The following is a 17,244-nucleotide window of genomic DNA, read 5'->3' as shown; positions in this document are numbered from 1 at the left end:
CATCTATACAAGACATATTCACTCATTTTGATCAACCTGTGCTCAAGTTATGTTGTGATGTTTATCTCGAACACAGATGCCATGACAAGACAAGACATCCTTGGCAAAATATTTTTAAAATCATACGTAGAACTCCATTCTCACTTACTTAAAAAAAAATTGTGACAGTACAAAAGTACTATACTCGCCTGGTAATTTATGTTTAAACCTGTTCCAATAGAACACTAAGATTGGCAGGAATTAGGTAATATAGTAGCTTTTCACACTGTTTTCCAAATATCTACCCACAACAGTAAGTACATCATTACAAATTGTTTCAAACATAAGTATATGCACAATGTTTGGGCTCTTGTTCTTGGCCCTGACCCACAGTTTCACGCGTGCCTGTGAAGATTGTTGTAAGCTTGTGTTACCTCCTACAATATCATTCCACCTGACATAACCATTACTTCTTTCATTTTTTTTTTGAACATAATACTCTTTTTTTGAGGCATTTCATGTGGCAATGAAAAAGGAAAGTTTTGAGGAACATATGAGCTACTTCCTAAACCACAGTCCTTCTTTCCAGATTGTTTTGTGGGCACACAACTGCCAACATCAAATGATCCTTCTTCTGTTTTGAATTTTTCTTCTTTTGGTGGTTCACTAACCGTCCTGTTTAAAACTGGCCTGGTGTAGTTGGCAACTAAATCTTCAAGGTTGTGAGGTGATCGACTTTTATCGACACCATGAGCTCCTTGAGAATCTACAAGTCTTTCTTCAGATTTGTTCTGTTTACTTTGTTCTCTGAAAGGTGCATCAATGTTAGCCACATCTGTGCTTCCACACGCTACATTATTCTCGGGATTCATAGAATGAGAATTTGATATCTGAGATTCCTGCCGTGTTCTTCCCAAGGACACAATATGATCCAAGCTTGGTTCTATTCCAAACTTTGAATAGCCTTGGTTCTCTCCAGACTCAGTAGATGTGCTAAACATCCTGAGAGCATTGGGAAGACTGATGTAACCTCCAGATTTTGGCACTCTGGTTGGCAGGCCCAGCTTGGAGTAAGCTTCTCTAAATGGAAGGATACTTGGAGCTGGATTTTGAATTGAGTTCATTGTAAATAATCTATCAGATATAGGTATAGGTTTCGCCAAGACGTATCCTTTGGTTGGTATTTTGCTTAAAGAAACCTGTTTTGGTTCAAGATTTGGTTCAAGAGTGACTAATGCCATTCCAACTCTAACATTGTTTTCATCAACTTTTAAAGCACAGGTTTGCTTTAGAGGATTCCCTAAAACATGAATCACTCCAAACTTAGAATAGCCAGTACTTGGAGTAACATTTTCTGTTTGATCTTCTGGCTGTAGCATACTGGAATCAAATGTTGAACCAAGACTTTTGGCCAATCCAAACCTAGAGTATGGGAGAACAGCAACAAGTGGGTTAGTTACCTCATCTACCTGTTCACCATCAATGTCAAAAACTGAAGGCTCACTATTGGATAAGTTTCTGGTCATTACAGGTGTATTGTTTCGATGACCCAGAAATGACATATAACCCTCACCAGTTTGTCCTCTAATACTAAAACAACTGTAAGGATGTTGAGGCTCTGAACTAGGAATATTTGTTGTTTCTTCAAAGGGGCCAGAATTCATCCCACTAAGTGATTCTTCAGTGTCTTGGAGTTCTTCCACTTTGGGAAGTCCCACCTTTCCCTGTGAGTGAGCTAGAAAGTTGTCAGTTCCAAGATGGCAGTCCATGAAGACTGCATCAGGTGTAACAGAGCCAGTAAGCTCAGGTTCTGCATGGCACTCAGAAGAAAGCTGAGTGTGAGCTGTTAGCGAAGAAGATATGCTATCATGGCCTCCAGCAGAGCTGTAACCACTGCTGTCTCCACTTGGATTCCTTCCATAACTTGTGCACCGGATCTTCCTCTGGATCAGCTGAAGATATATATTGTTTTGCTCATTATTTATATAGCTATAAAATCTTGCAGATAAAAGTAAGTAAAAGTTAGTCACTAAATGAAATAAATCAACAAGCAGAAAGTCTGTTGACTGTATAGTTCTAGCCCTGAACAACACAAAAAAAAGATTTTTTTTTTTTAAAGTCTTGAGATGAATATGTTATGAAGACTGGTGCTTTCCCGTTGTTAGACAATTTTATGAAGCTAATTGTAAAATCCTTTGTTTATTCAAAAATGTACGTTTCATGAAACATAACTGCTGCAATATGCACTTTACTGAAATGATTCTGTAATTTAACTTGCAATTTCTTCTAAATACTTGAATTAATAATACACATTATTTTCCCCTTTTTGTAAATTTATAGTTAAATAAATACAAACTTAGAAATCAATACCTCATCAGTTGAAGAGTTGCTAAACCGAGAGATTTCCGAGCCTTGTCTTTCACCAAATGCATTGTTGTTATTAGATAAGTACAAATCTAAACTGTCAATTGGAACCTTCAAGTGACCAGTGCTGTTTTTTTTGTCAATGTGTTTCTTGAATTCACCATATACAATGAAAGGTTCCTAGAAGTAATACAAATTTTGAATTAGGTTAAAATATATGAACACTTTAATTTTCCTTCATAAAACTAAATGTCATATCTGTGCACTTTAAAAGTGGACTGTACAGAAAAATAAATGATTTAATATTTGTAGTGAGACATTTGGTAATAATACTTTATACATGTACTTTCAAACTGATATTCTAAATACATAAGGATTCTGGTAAAATGTACACTTACTGTATTTGGAGCATCCAGTCCATTTGGGAGTTGAACTTTGATCTGTTTCATGAAAGTTATCTTTTCTTTCATCCTAGTGAGATAAAAACACTTATTATTACACACACAGAAAGAAAACAACAGCAGTAACTACAAATATATACATTGTAGAAACTTAGACATTCTTGATGACAAGAAACACTTGAAATAAAATGTATCTTAGAATGGCCAGTATGGTATTAACACTTTTATTGATAAGCAGAGAACAACGTTTTGACCTTCCTAGGTCATCTTCAGGTTAACATCTACCTATCAATAAAAGTGTTAATAGCTATACCAGCCGTTCTAAGATACAGAAGCTTGGACACGTAGCTATTAAACAAATGGATTACCAACTGAAAGCAGAAAGTAAACTTAATAATTTAATTAACAAGAAGTTTATCATACTGGTCCTTCAGCCAACTGAAGTCAATATTGTACTACAAGTCTATACATTTCTAACTAGTAAATGGAACTGAAAACATTACACATGTCCAAGTAAAATGTAGCCATTTTGATGGGACCATTTCATGTTAGGAAATGTCTAAAAAGAATGAAAGCTTGAAAACAAACTACAAGCCAAAATATTCTCCGAGGAATGTTAAGTCAATCAATAAAAATAACGTTTATTCCTTCATCACGTGCCTGGTGTGATATATACATAACAACGTATACCAATTACACACACATGCAAGTGTGTAATTACTAATACACTAAATATGCATGCTCTGAATCTTCAGTCTATGAAGTGAACATTAAATTACAGTAGAATAATAAATGAAGATAACATTTAAGTATACCAACATGAGATCTTTAATTCTTAAATACAACTAGTAAAGTAAAAACTCAAATGTAAATTTTACTAAATTTGCTTTTCATATTTTGCATTAGAGATTGTGAGGAGAATCTTACAGCCTACTCTTGTAATCATTTAGCTGACGAAAGACTTACCAACGAACTAAAGCACACAGAACTATTACCAGTAATATCAAAGCAAGAGTTCCACCAAGTATAGCTCCAACAATCATGGGGACCTGAAGACCTGAAAAAAGCACACACATTTCTGAAGAAATATATAATAATCTATAGCAATAACTACTGTTAAATGAAACTGGCATGTTTTTTGAAAATCAATAAGAATATTAAACGACAACTATGAAATATAATTAGTTTTATTAACAGACTACACATTTTTCTGTGCAAGCTACACAAAATGACGTATTGAAAGAGTACCCGACTCTGACATCAGCTAAAAGTTACATTGACTCATTTAAACCATAAAAATATTGGTTCACTTCGTAATAAGTATCCTTAAACACTTAAGCAGTAGAATGTTGGATAAAAGTTGTAAAAAAATGCATTCAAACACTTCTTAAACTGTACCAAACTGAAATATGGTCATAGAAAATATGGCAAGTGTCACCTGCACACTACAGTACTATATGTACTATGAGAATTAAAAAGTTATCTTTTCAATCCCAACAAATGCTGGATGCTGATTTGTTCTTGAAGAATAGTGGTACTGGAAAAGGCCAAGGAAAGAACAGTCTATCAAAATACAGCATTTATGTGCTTGCTTTCTATCCAGAAATTTCAAACCCAGAGTAAGAATCACTACTATATATATTCTAGTATCATGATGAAACATACTGTGCCAGCTATGTTTCAGAAGTAGAAGCTATAACCCCCTAGGGACTATTACAGATGAAGTAAAATGAAGCTCTTGCTAGCCACAAGTCCAGCTCAAGAATGCTTCTGTCTCACAAGACCAGTAAAGATGTGGTGTGCAAGCCCTGGGTACTAGGCTCATTATAAATAGCCAGCCAATGAAAGCTTTGAATATTGAGCTCTATATAAACAGGCAGCCAAAGACAGCTCCGTACATTCCTTCAACTTTTAGGTTGTTGTTGTCAATTATTAAAGACACAGGAAATTGATAACTTCCTTCCTGTCTTTAGTTGTATCATGTAGCAAATAAAATGAATGGATGTAGACAAACAGATTCTTCTATTAAAGTTAGTTGGTGGGATATTTTATCTGAAACACACATTGTTTAAAAGAAACAGATGACTGCCAACCATTATTTTGTGTTTACTACAAGCATACACAAAACTGATAACGCAACGTAAAGACCAATTGACAATTTTTTTTTACCCTCTGAGAAACACATCTTCGTTCGTGTTGGAGTACTGCTTGGACCAAGAAGATCTGTATTGTTCCTGATGTTAGCTGCTTGAATAGTGAAGTTTACAATAGAGTTTTCCATTTTTAACGGACAGTTCATTGGAATAATAATGGATGTTTCTGATCCTGAAATATTAAATAATTTTGACTGAGTTCCATTAGTTTCTTCTTGCCACTTCATAACTAACAGGTAAAAGTCAACTGGACCATTTGGATTCTCTGGGGGTGACCATCGAACTCGAATGTTAGAAGGGTTCATCACTTCAATATGAGGATCCTCCATCATTCCAGGAGCTAGCATTAAAAAAAAAATATCTAATCAGACCTTTACATGATAAAATAGTAAGATTCTCAAAACACCCTAAACCTAGTACAACATTTTGTTACTGATTGTAAAATCTTCCAAACATTGAACACTTAATGATTTTAATTATTAATAAACTTAAAATTATTTCAGGTCAATACCTTGAGGTGGGTAACTGGGAAGTTTTTCATCAGAAATCAGCATTTAGCCAATAAGCTGTCTATTAAACACAAGGTTCTAACACAAGATATTAAACAATCTATACTAAACTTTGGTTAAGTTCATATAATTTTTAGTTCTACAAAGTCTTAGGCCTCACTAAACCTTGACATATTTAGTTCTCCAACTGTAGTAGTGTGACCCCTCTTGCCCTTTAAGTCAAGTTACCAATTAGCTGAACAGGCAAGAGTTGTAACTCACAACAATACCGACTGTTTGAATGAAGAGTAATTATGCTTTAATCTATCACATTTCACTATTATTAGTTGTTGTAAGTTACATTTAATTTGGAATTAGAGAAAAGTGACTTCACATTGCATGCATGAAAATACTTCACTTCTGTTCATTAAATTAAGTTCAACTTTCTAAAGTTTCTACTTAAACATTCATGCATGTAAATAAATTTTCTTGCACCTTCCAAATCAAATATGTATGATACATCTCTGCTATTCTATTAAAAGAGCAATCACCACACAAAACTAGATGTACTTCCAAAGGGACACCAAAAATGTTCTGTTTGAAATGCAAGTAAAACCAAAATTAAATGTATTAAATACATCTATTGTTCATAAAATTTCTCTATTATAATATGTTGTAGCCTACAGAATATACAACTGTTCTTGTGATTCATGGTACATTTCCCCTGATATCATAACAGTATAAACTGCAACATTAAGTGTCCCTTATGTGACATGATTCTAATGTCTACTGACTGACTGACAGACAACACACTACCTTTATAGTGGTGTGAGTGGACAAGAAAAGTAATTCCTACAGGTAGCCCTCCGACTCCTTTCTTGGGAAATAAGTATCCTCAACTTCTCACAAGTTAAAAGTAAAACATTTTATCTTGATTAAAAACATATGAATGTCATTATTTCAACAATCTAAGTAATTACTACTTAAATAAGTATTGTATAATTAACCAGTAATCTCACCATCTATCCATGTCATCCCATACACTGGAGATGATGCAGGGGAGCAATGTTTATCAACACAAGCTTGTACAGCAATGGAGTAGTTCGTATAACTCTCTATATTTTTACTCAAAACAAGTGAGTACAGTTCTTTAGTGTGGCTAGCAGCAACTTCCTGTGAAAAATGTTGGTAGTGCACAAAATAGTTTGTTATAATTCCATTAGGCTTGACAGGAGATTTCCAGGTCACACGGATGGCAGAAGAGTTGACATCTGCAACCTTTACCCCCTGAGGCACTGACGGAACTTTTGATAATAAAATAAAATATTTATCAACAACATATTCAGAACGATATAAAAATAAAGCAGAAAAAATATATTACTTGCCACACATTTCTCTTCACATAAATCTCTACAAAAAAACAAATTACTGGATCCACAATTTTACAGATTTCTGTGTGCACACAATATTTTATGACCAATTCAGTAACTTTAATAATGTAGCAAACTGTTAATAATTTTGTTATTAGTTAACCCACAGGAAGGGTTATGTGTATGTATGTACGTGGGGTGCAGGGTACAGTAACCACCCACTTTTTGCTTCTGCAGCATATAGTACACATCCAACATTAACAAAAGTCAGATTGTTTTTGCCTCTCCCACATTGTTGTGTCTGTTACTTCATACTATAAATAATGTTGTCATCATAAGTTATCACTGAATTATAGAAAAAATAAGTTTTGAAAGTTAGGCAAGATGCATACCTTTCAAAATTAAGTTGTGTTGCATTACGTATAAAAATAGATGGTTAATATTAATAGAAATCCAAGCTTAGCTTGTTTTCTCCAGACTCAACTCTGAAGGTCCATAAGTTGGACATCTTCGTTATCTCAAGTTACTTAACATGAATATCTTTTTTTCCCGAGTTTAAATACTCTACTAATATGGACAAATCAAGAAAGTACAGTTATTTTTTCACATTTTTTATGTTAGCATTATCTAACAGCATGATCTGCATAATCATGACAGTAAGAGAGTTCTAGAGTTAATTATAACGAGTGTTGTGACTACATATAACACTAAATTGTAAAACAAGGCTATGCAATTTTATTTGATGATTATGAAATATATAATTTGAAAGGTATTTATTTAACTAAAATGTTGGGTTTATTAAATAAATGCAACTTACCACCAGCAAAGGTTCTCTCGTACTTTGGATCACTAAGGCTACTGATTCCAGCTTTGCTCAAGACTTGTACAGTAACTCTGTACAGGGTGAAAGGTTCCAAGTTGGTTATGTTTACTTTTGTAGCATCTTGATTATAAATCGTTAATGTTTGGGAATCTGGGTAAGAAACAAAGAAAAGTATGGGATATAACCTTTGAAAGTCCAATTTTTCTAAATTGAGAAGACAAACACATAAAGTAAATTAAAAAAAATAAAAGAATACAATATACTATCATCCAACAAGCCAATGGGAAAAAAATTGCAAACTCAGAATAACTTCACTTTTATTAGTGTGAAAACCAAACACTAAGAAACAAACAACTACAACAGTGTAAAACTTGAAACTTTGTTTAAAAGGGACAAATCTTTTATAATAAATTCATTCCATCTTCAACGTGATCTGAAAATCACATTACAAAGATGACAATCAAAAAACTATAATATGATAATCACCAGTTTAAAGTAAACATTATAATATTATAATCACTAGTTTACTTGGTTATTACTTAGTTTGTAAACACTATAATATTATAATCACTAGTTTATTGGGTTATTACTCAGTTAGTAAACACTATAATATTATAATCACTAGTTTACATGTTTATTAGTTAGTAAACACTATAATATTATAATCACTAGCTTACATAGTTAGTAGACACTATAATATTATGATCACTAGTTTACTTGGTTATTACTTAGTTAGTAAACACTATAATATTATAATCACTAGTTTACATGGTTATTACTTAGTTAGTAAACACGATAATATTATAATCACTAGTTTACTTGGTTATTACTTAGTAAACACGATAATATCATAATCACTAGTTTACTTCATTACTACTTAGTTAGTAAACACTAATATTATAATCACAAGTTTACTTGGTTATTACCTAGTTAGTAAACACTAATATTATAATCACTAGTTTACTGGGTTAAAACTTAGTTAGTAAACACTATAATATTATAATCACTAGTTTATTGGGTTATTACTCAGTTAGTAAACACTATAATATTATAATCACTAGTTTACATGTTTATTAGTTAGTAAACACTATAATATTATAATCACTAGCTTACATAGTTAGTAGACACTATAATATTATGATCACTAGTTTACTTGGTTATTACTTAGTTAGTAAACACTATAATATTATAATCACTAGTTTACTTGGTTATTACTTAGTTAGTAAACACGATAATATTATAATCACTAGTTTACTTGGTTATTACTTAGTAAACACGATAATATCATAATCACTAGTTTACTTCATTACTACTTAGTTAGTAAACACTAATATTATAATCACAAGTTTACTTGGTTATTACTTAGTTAGTAAACACTAATATTATAATCACTAGTTTACTGGGTTAATACTTAGTTAGTAAACACTAATATTATAATCACAAGTTTACTTGGTTATTACTTAGTTAGTAGACACTAATATTATAATCACTAGTTCACTTGGTTATTACTTAGTTAGTAAACACTATAATATTATGATCACTAGTTCACTTGGTTATTACTTAGTTAGTAAACACTATAATATTATGATCACTAGTTCACTTGGTTATTACTTAGTTAGTAAACACTATAATATTATGATCACTAGTTCACTTGGTTATTACTTAGTTAGTAAACACTATAATATTATAATCACAAGTTTACTTGGTTATTACTTAGTTAGTAGACACTAATATTATAATCACTAGTTTACTTGGTTATTACTTAGTTAGTAAACACTAATATTATAATCACTAGTTTACTTGGTTATTACTTAGTTAGTAAACACGATAATATTATAATCACTAGTTTACTTGGTTATTACTTAGTTAGTAGACACGATAATATTATAATCACCAGTTTACTTGGTTATTACTCAGTTAGTAAACACGATAATATTATAATCACTAGTTCACTTGGTTATTACTTAGTTAGTAAACACTATAATATTATAATCACAAGTTTACTTGGTTATTACTTCGTTAGTAGACACTAATATTATAATCACTAGTTTACTTGGTTATTACTTAGTTAGTAAACACTAATATTATAACCACTAGTTTACTTTGTTATTACTTAGTTAGTAAACACGATAATATTATAATCACTAGTTTACTTGGTTATTACTTAGTTAGTACACACGATAATATTATAATCACCAGTTTACTTGGTTATTACTCAGTTAGTAAACACGATAATATTATAATCACTAGTTCACTTGGTTATTACTTAGTTAGTAAACACTATAATATTATAATCACTAGTTTACTTGGCTATTACTTAGTTAGTAAACACTATAATATTATAATCACTAGTTTACTTGGCTATTACTTAGTAAACACTATAATATTATAATCACTAGTTCACTTGGTTATTACTTTGTTAGTAAACATTATAATATTATAATTACTAGTTTACTTGGCTATTACTTAGTTAGTAAACACTATAATATTATAATCACTAGTTTACTTCGTTATTACTTAGTTAGTAGACACTAATATCATAATCACTTCTTTAATTTGGTTATTACTTAGTTAGTAGACAATATAATATTATAATCACTAGTTTACCTGGTTATTACTTAGTTTGTAAACACTATAATATTATAATCACTAGTTTACTGGGTTATTACTTAGTTAGTAAACACTATAATATTATAATCACTAGTTTACTTGGTTATTACTTAGTTAGTAGACACTATAATATTATAATCACTAGTTTACTTGGTTATTACTTAGTTAGTAGACACTATAATATTATGATCACTAGTTTACTTGGTTATTACTTAGTTTATAAACACTATAATATTATAATCACTAGTTCACTTGGTTATTACTTAGTTTGTAAACACTATAATATTATAATCACCAGTTTACTTGGTTATTACTTAGTTAGTAGACACTATGATATTATAATCACTAGTTTACTTGGTTATTACTTAGTAGACACTAATATTATAATCACTAGTTTACTTAGATGTTACTGAGTTAATAATCTTTGTAACACCTTCAGATTTTTATGAAGACAGAGTGTACATATTGAAACATTCAAACCTCATAAATAAAATGTGTTTTATCTTCGCTGTCAGACTTCAGTTTCCATTGTGTTAACATTGTGACAATCAGTAACTCCCTCTATCAGTTTTGTATGAACGTACAGGTAAACAACAAATAAAACCCATATTAACATAGTTTTCTTTCCCTTGAACTAAATACTAAAAAAATATTTATTTACAGTCAAAAGAATACCTAAACAACCATAAAAATTTCCTTAATCTTTTCAAATTAAAATGCTTTAGAGTTGTTACTTTTATTAGCTAAAACAAGCAGATAATAGAAAGTAATTAAAAAAATTAAAACTGCTGTTCTGGGAATTTTGCATCAAAAATTTAACAGTTGTAATAAGTAAGGTGGAATAAAATTGGCATATCTTGTCCCAAACATGTATGGTCTCACCAGAAACACTTACTATTTAAACAAAGATTTTTTTATTTGACACAAATGATACAATTCACTAAGTTGTAAGATGTACAGCTACGTGAAGGGAAATAGATTTTCTCTTTTTTATTACTGCATTACGTGCTTTCACCTTGAATAATATCGGTCTAACAACTTTAGCTGAGTGTTCTACCCTCTGCTAACGTAAGTACAATAACTTTCAAGTTTCTTTTAAACTTTTCAGACTGTAATTGCTGCTACTCTCTGTGATACATTTTGAGAAACTGACAAACAGTTTAATTTTAGCAGACAATCTGAGGAACTAAACAAGTGAAAACCAACCACTAGTTTTGATGACAAAACTCGTAGTTTAAGTACAATCTCCGAATATTATAATTCCCCCTCACCAAAGAAATTAATGAAATGTGGTTTTACTTTGTGTTCTACATAATTTCAGTAGATTTCTTTAAAGTTTAATAAACATTTGCATCATGCCTATATGAATAACTTCACTTGTTCTGCACAATACAGTTGTTGCTATTAAAATTATGTGGATATAATAGAGGTATTACAAAATGTAGTCACTGGCATCATTTGACAAATGAAGATACACAGGCTTGGTTACTTAGTTGGTAACATGGTTAAAGAATAATGAAAACCTATTAAATTATGTAGTAAAATATTTAGTACATCATAACTGATATAATGTACATGTGGCTTCTTATTTACTATGGTTGATGGAACAACTTGATACATGTGATTTGTTCAGTTACTTAGCCTATAAAACATGGTTAACGAAACAACTTGATTCATTTTGTTGCTTAGCTTGTGTAATGTGGTTAACAAAACAACTTGATTCATTTTGTTATTTAGCTTGTGTGATGTGGTTAACGAAACAACTTGATTCATTTTGTTATTTAGCTTGTGTGATGTGGTTAACAAAACAACTTGATTCATTTTGTTATTTAGCTTGTGTGATGTGGTTAACAAAACAACTTGATTCATTTTGTTATTTAGCTTGTGTGATGTGGTTAGAGAACCAATTTGATTCATTGTTACTTAGCCTTTATAAGATGATGGCTGATGAAGTAATTTGATTCATTGTTACTCAGCCTGCATAACACAGTTGATGAAGTAATTTGATTCATTGTTACTTAGCATGTATAATATAGTCATTAACGTTTTTTTAACTACTGGAGCAGGGTTTGAGAGGCTGCCAGCTTTACTGAAAAAATGTTTGAGGCATAAGTGATCTTCAACATCACAAATGGCATGGTTGTCACAGTGGTAGAGTGTTTTATACCCACTTCATAGTTAAAATCTGATGGTTTACTAACAATAACTACATTTACAGAAACTTTTCTTTATAACTATAGTGTATGAAAGTATTATTACTCTAATGGTTAAGGCACTATTTCAGCTGAATAAGAAGTGTAGATACTAAAGTACTACAGTGCCATTAAGCAAACTGTGCCTTTCACGTTATTAAAATTGCTCTTTCTGATGTAATGTCTTAAAAGGGAATAAATGTTACTTACTAACACAAGCCTGTAGTCTACTCTTCACCCGACAAAATTCCACTTTGTATTGTGTCACAACTTTCTTCTGAGCACTGCATGCTAACCTCCACTCAACCTGAAGGCCTTGGGCAATCTTCTGGACATATACATTTTGAACCTTGTCAAGAGCTATAAAAATAAACATTAATAATACTGAGAAGTGTAATACAGTTGAACAAAGTTAAACACATCCAACATTTGACAAATCACTATAATTATGTTCAAATGAACTAAAGTAGGGATAATTTTATTTAAGTTTTAAATAATTCAGTTTTTGTAGTTCTGACTTTCAATTCTTTTTGTAGTTTCAAAAGTTTCTATACTATTATAGTTTGTTTGGTTATGTGTACATTGATCCTTGCATGTCTCAAAGTTTTTACTATACTTGTTTGTTTCCTTTATATCAGGTATGTTTTTGTGTTTCAGCAATGCTAAGCATTGGGCACACATATAACCGATGTGACTATTATCCATCAGGGAATATACCTGCCTAACCTCAAATTTAATTGCATGTCCAAAACAGCACATTGTCCATTTTCAGTGCAATAAAACAATCACTGGGACCAGAGACACAGGAGTTCTGTGAAAGAATTAGTGATATTATTGGTCATTTATCCTGTATACTTGTCTAGGAATGTTGCTCAGACTAAAATCTTTGGATGTGGCAAAACGGAAAAGTAAACTTAAATGAGTAAGAAAAAGCTTCATAAGTATATAAATAACAAGGGCTGGATTTAAATGTTTTAAAAGTTAATTTAGTTTTAGTATGTGGAACAGCTGAGATGAACAAATAGATCTTATGTTGTTTTAAAACATTGTTACAAACATGTATATAACAAATTAGACTGATACAGAGAGTAAGCTTTAGTTTTGTTCAGCCAATAGTTAAATAGTCATTGTTTATATTGAGGCATTTTAAAGGTGATTTTAAATGTACAATTATTGTAGAACCATTTTGTTTCATCATGACCCTACTATTAAGTTTTTACTGTACTTAACACACATGTATCACTGCTCAGAAACTCTTCACATGGGTATGTTGTTACTGCTAACACAGAAATTACATAATGCTTTTTATGTATGTACAATGTACATCACTACTTCTATGGTAGAAGTAACACAAGGATATAACCACCTTGATTAACATGTTTCAATAATTAATTAACGAAGTTTCACTCTTCATTAACAGTAACTGTCTATATAGGTTTACACACACACACACACACACACACACACACACACACACACACACACACACACTAAAACTGAGTATTTTCTTTTCAGAATTTGTACAGTTTTATAGATATAGTTAGTAATTACATTTATTTCATCTTAGGTGTCTCTTACTGTTTCCCATGAATAAACAAAGAGGGAAATGTTTCTCAGAATTAAATATCCTGCTTTTTTTTTTCCAGAGGAATTTACTCCCTTCCCACGTGGTATTTCTCACGCAGTATTTCTCACCTTTTGTTTCTCACGCGGTATTTCTCACCTTTTTTTCTCACGCGGTATTTCTCACCTTTTTTTTCTTACCCGGTATTTCTCACCTTTTTTTCTCACCCAGTATTTCTCACCTTTTTCGTATGGTACAATACATAACATTCTCTTCATCCCAGAACTATTCTCTATTGAATCTGCTGAAACTGCAAACTGATAATTGACATCATCAGATAGCTGAATATTTGCATATGTGCTGTTGGCAGGAACAGTCATCCACTTTATAGGGAGTCTGCACAAGAAAGGATGAGGCTGTAGATTCGGACACCAGTAGATGGTAAACCTAGTGATAACAGATCTCTCTCTTTCAGGGTAATCCCAATTCACTTGGTACGTTCCATTACCATAAGACATAGCAGTAACCTCATCAGGTGCAATGGGCACTAGAAAAAATTATTATTCCATCAACGTACAAATAAAAATTAGAAACAAATTTTCACTCTTAACTAGACTTCTGCTTTTACATTTTTATAGTTAACGAAAAAAAAGATAAGTAGAGAAAGTGTCACGTCATTCAAACTATTAATACGTGCCATCACAAAAATAAATATTTTCCCAAACTTCACGAGACAGTGGAAAAAAGAATAATCCAATGAACTGATAAAGGTTTTACAAATCTCATTCCACTGTAGTCACTGACACGTTAAAAGTACTTTTCCCTGCCTGACATTTTCAGTCTTTTTTAAAAATTTCTCCAACATAATATACTTCCATATTTATAGGCCACACCGTAAAACCAGCGAATGGGGAAAACAGTGAATAACTGTTCTAAGAAATGTGGCAGTTAGAAACTCTCATCTTCCGTTTATGGTTCTAAAATGACAATTTCTGTTTTCTCTCACAAGTCCACAGCAGAACAACATGGATGAAATGAAACATATAAATAAACTATTTTAGGTTCATCAACCCATGAAATTTGTCAAACACAATGCTACACAATGTACTCTGCCCACCCCAGGTCCCAAAACAATATTTTAAGTTATAAACCTTCAGACTTACCATTGAGCTACCAAGGGGTGGCATCAATTCAAATGTATTTAAGATTTAAAATATTAGGTATTTCTTGTCAATTAATTATATCAAATTTACTGCAGTAGTTCACAAGCTTCCTATTTAGTTCTGATCTATATAATTTACTAATTTTCAATCAAATGTCCTTACTAACAAAAGTTACCATATGGAAATAGAACAAAAACTAAGTGACAACGTTATTAAAAAAAATGGATTTATTTAATAACCCAAAAACTCAATATATGAACAAAAATTATTATTAAGGTAAAAAAAATACCTTTAACACCTGAAGTCTGTTTTTTGAGGGGGAAAGTAATAGTTAAAATAAAGATATTTACAAAATAGTTTGGAGGTAAAACGTTATTATTATAAAAAACAAATAAGGCAGAACAAAAAGTGAACACAAGGATTTGTCTGTTGCTAAATAAAAAAAACTACACAACTGGGGTATATGTGATTCACTAATCACAGGTGAAGAAATTGAATTTATAGTATTATGAACCCTAACACTTAAAAAGTGAGCTACAGGGGGAACAAATATATAACAAGAAATGTACTTAACTAGAATGTATATATTTCTTATCTTGTTAATTTTGAATTATATGTATAGTTTTGACTTAATAAAACTGACTTCTATTATCTTTGGCAAAATAGATGTCACAAGACAAGGAGAAAATTAAATTGAACAGTTAGAAATTAAGTTGTTTTTTTTTAATTGGTTACAAATGTTTATACGGGTCTCAATCAAATTAAAGAAACAACATTTAGGTATCCTTACAGTTCTTTGTTTTATCAACAGTAATGTCCACCATGCTGCGAGATAAACCTTCTTTATTGGCTGATTGAAACTTGAAGTAGTACACTGTGTTAAGATCCATATCAGTAAAAGTATGTCTAAAGCCTGTCACTTCCACAGTTTTTTCCAACACTTCTCTCTTCCACATTGTGTTATAAACAGGCTTATAGGTGATCACATAGTGAAAGTCTTGCCCATTGTAATGTTCTGGAGGTACAGGCTAAAACAAGAAACAAAAAAAAAAGACTTTATTAACACTATCTAAGATAATGAAACAAATTCATAAGAATGGTTACAATAATCACAAAAAAAATGATCTCCAAAGATTTAAGCCTAAATATTAAATTCACTTATCGTATCTAGTGTGAGCTTAATGTATTCAATTTACCAAATGACGGTGGTATTCATCGTCAGTTTACCATAATCAGTTTTTGATAGGGTATGTTTAGAATGAATATTCAGTCACAAAATGTCTGTTTGACCAATAAACTTCAAGAACTTTCAAAAAATACAGAAACAAACATACCTTCCAGTGCAAGGTTATACTTCTGCTGGTACTTAGTTTCTTTATCTCAAAGGATCCTTTTGTGATATTTGGTAAATAATATGGCACTGAAAATATAACAAGGATAAGTCGTTCAATGTTATTAGTTCTAAAAAAGTCACAATTTAAAGTATTTATCGTGTTGTTAATTCTATTTAAAATATCATAATTAGACATCAAAACAGTGAAAACAAATAGCAAAAAACTGTCAACATTAAACTAGCTTATGCTATAAAACAAACAGAATAGGTGAGGCAGAGAAGACTTAGGGCATTAATAATATAATACAGATTCTCACACACAAACTATACCTTCATTTATAATAATTTCTTTTAACTAAACGTAAAACATTTAAGTAGAATGAAATTTTGATACGGCTTTACGAAACAATAGCTGTACGGCCTTCAGCAATATTTCTATAATTATTGACGAGGAACAAAAGTTACATTTTAAAAATGGTACCAATACGTTATATCCTAAACATCATAAGTGTGAAGATGATAAGTGGTGTACTTTATAAAATCCACTTTAATAATAAGATCAAGTACAAAATAGTGAATTCTATTCAAAAGTTTATGTTATTTATTGTTACATTAATAAGAACTATTTGCTAATGTGACTTAAAACAAAAAAACCTATTTAAAAAAAACAACCTAGAGGTTTGCTCTTCAAAAAGTGTTTTCTTATAGCACATTGAGCTATCTGCTGAGCCCACTGAGGGTAAACGAACCCTCTTTTAGCTTTCAGCATTGTAAATCCGTAGACTTACAGCTGTACTAGAGGGG

The 17,244-nt window shown here is 31.2% G+C and overlaps 1 protein-coding gene across 1 annotated transcript in view; it reads right to left on the bottom strand.

Moving 5' to 3' along the window:
• Window positions 1-416: 416 nt before the first annotated feature.
• LOC143250026 (uncharacterized) overlaps window positions 417-17,244 on the bottom strand; it is a 33,588-nt gene continuing 16,760 nt past the window's right edge. The window contains exons 8-18 of the mRNA XM_076500662.1: window positions 16,442-16,527; window positions 15,898-16,135; window positions 14,186-14,491; window positions 12,591-12,740; window positions 7,573-7,728; window positions 6,405-6,689; window positions 4,914-5,237; window positions 3,711-3,801; window positions 2,742-2,814; window positions 2,350-2,523; window positions 417-1,931 (exon numbers count right to left, since the gene is read on the bottom strand). Of these exons, the coding sequence (XP_076356777.1) occupies window positions 417-1,931; window positions 2,350-2,523; window positions 2,742-2,814; window positions 3,711-3,801; window positions 4,914-5,237; window positions 6,405-6,689; window positions 7,573-7,728; window positions 12,591-12,740; window positions 14,186-14,491; window positions 15,898-16,135; window positions 16,442-16,527 (3,398 nt within the window). The remainder of the gene's footprint in view (window positions 1,932-2,349; window positions 2,524-2,741; window positions 2,815-3,710; window positions 3,802-4,913; window positions 5,238-6,404; window positions 6,690-7,572; window positions 7,729-12,590; window positions 12,741-14,185; window positions 14,492-15,897; window positions 16,136-16,441; window positions 16,528-17,244) is intronic.

The sequence above is a fragment of the Tachypleus tridentatus genome, chromosome 4, assembly GCF_004210375.1.
Source record: "Tachypleus tridentatus isolate NWPU-2018 chromosome 4, ASM421037v1, whole genome shotgun sequence".
NCBI lineage: Eukaryota > Metazoa > Arthropoda > Merostomata > Xiphosura > Limulidae > Tachypleus > Tachypleus tridentatus.
The sequence above is the reverse complement of the archived record's forward strand: the minus strand, read 5'-3'. Positions and strand labels throughout refer to the sequence as shown.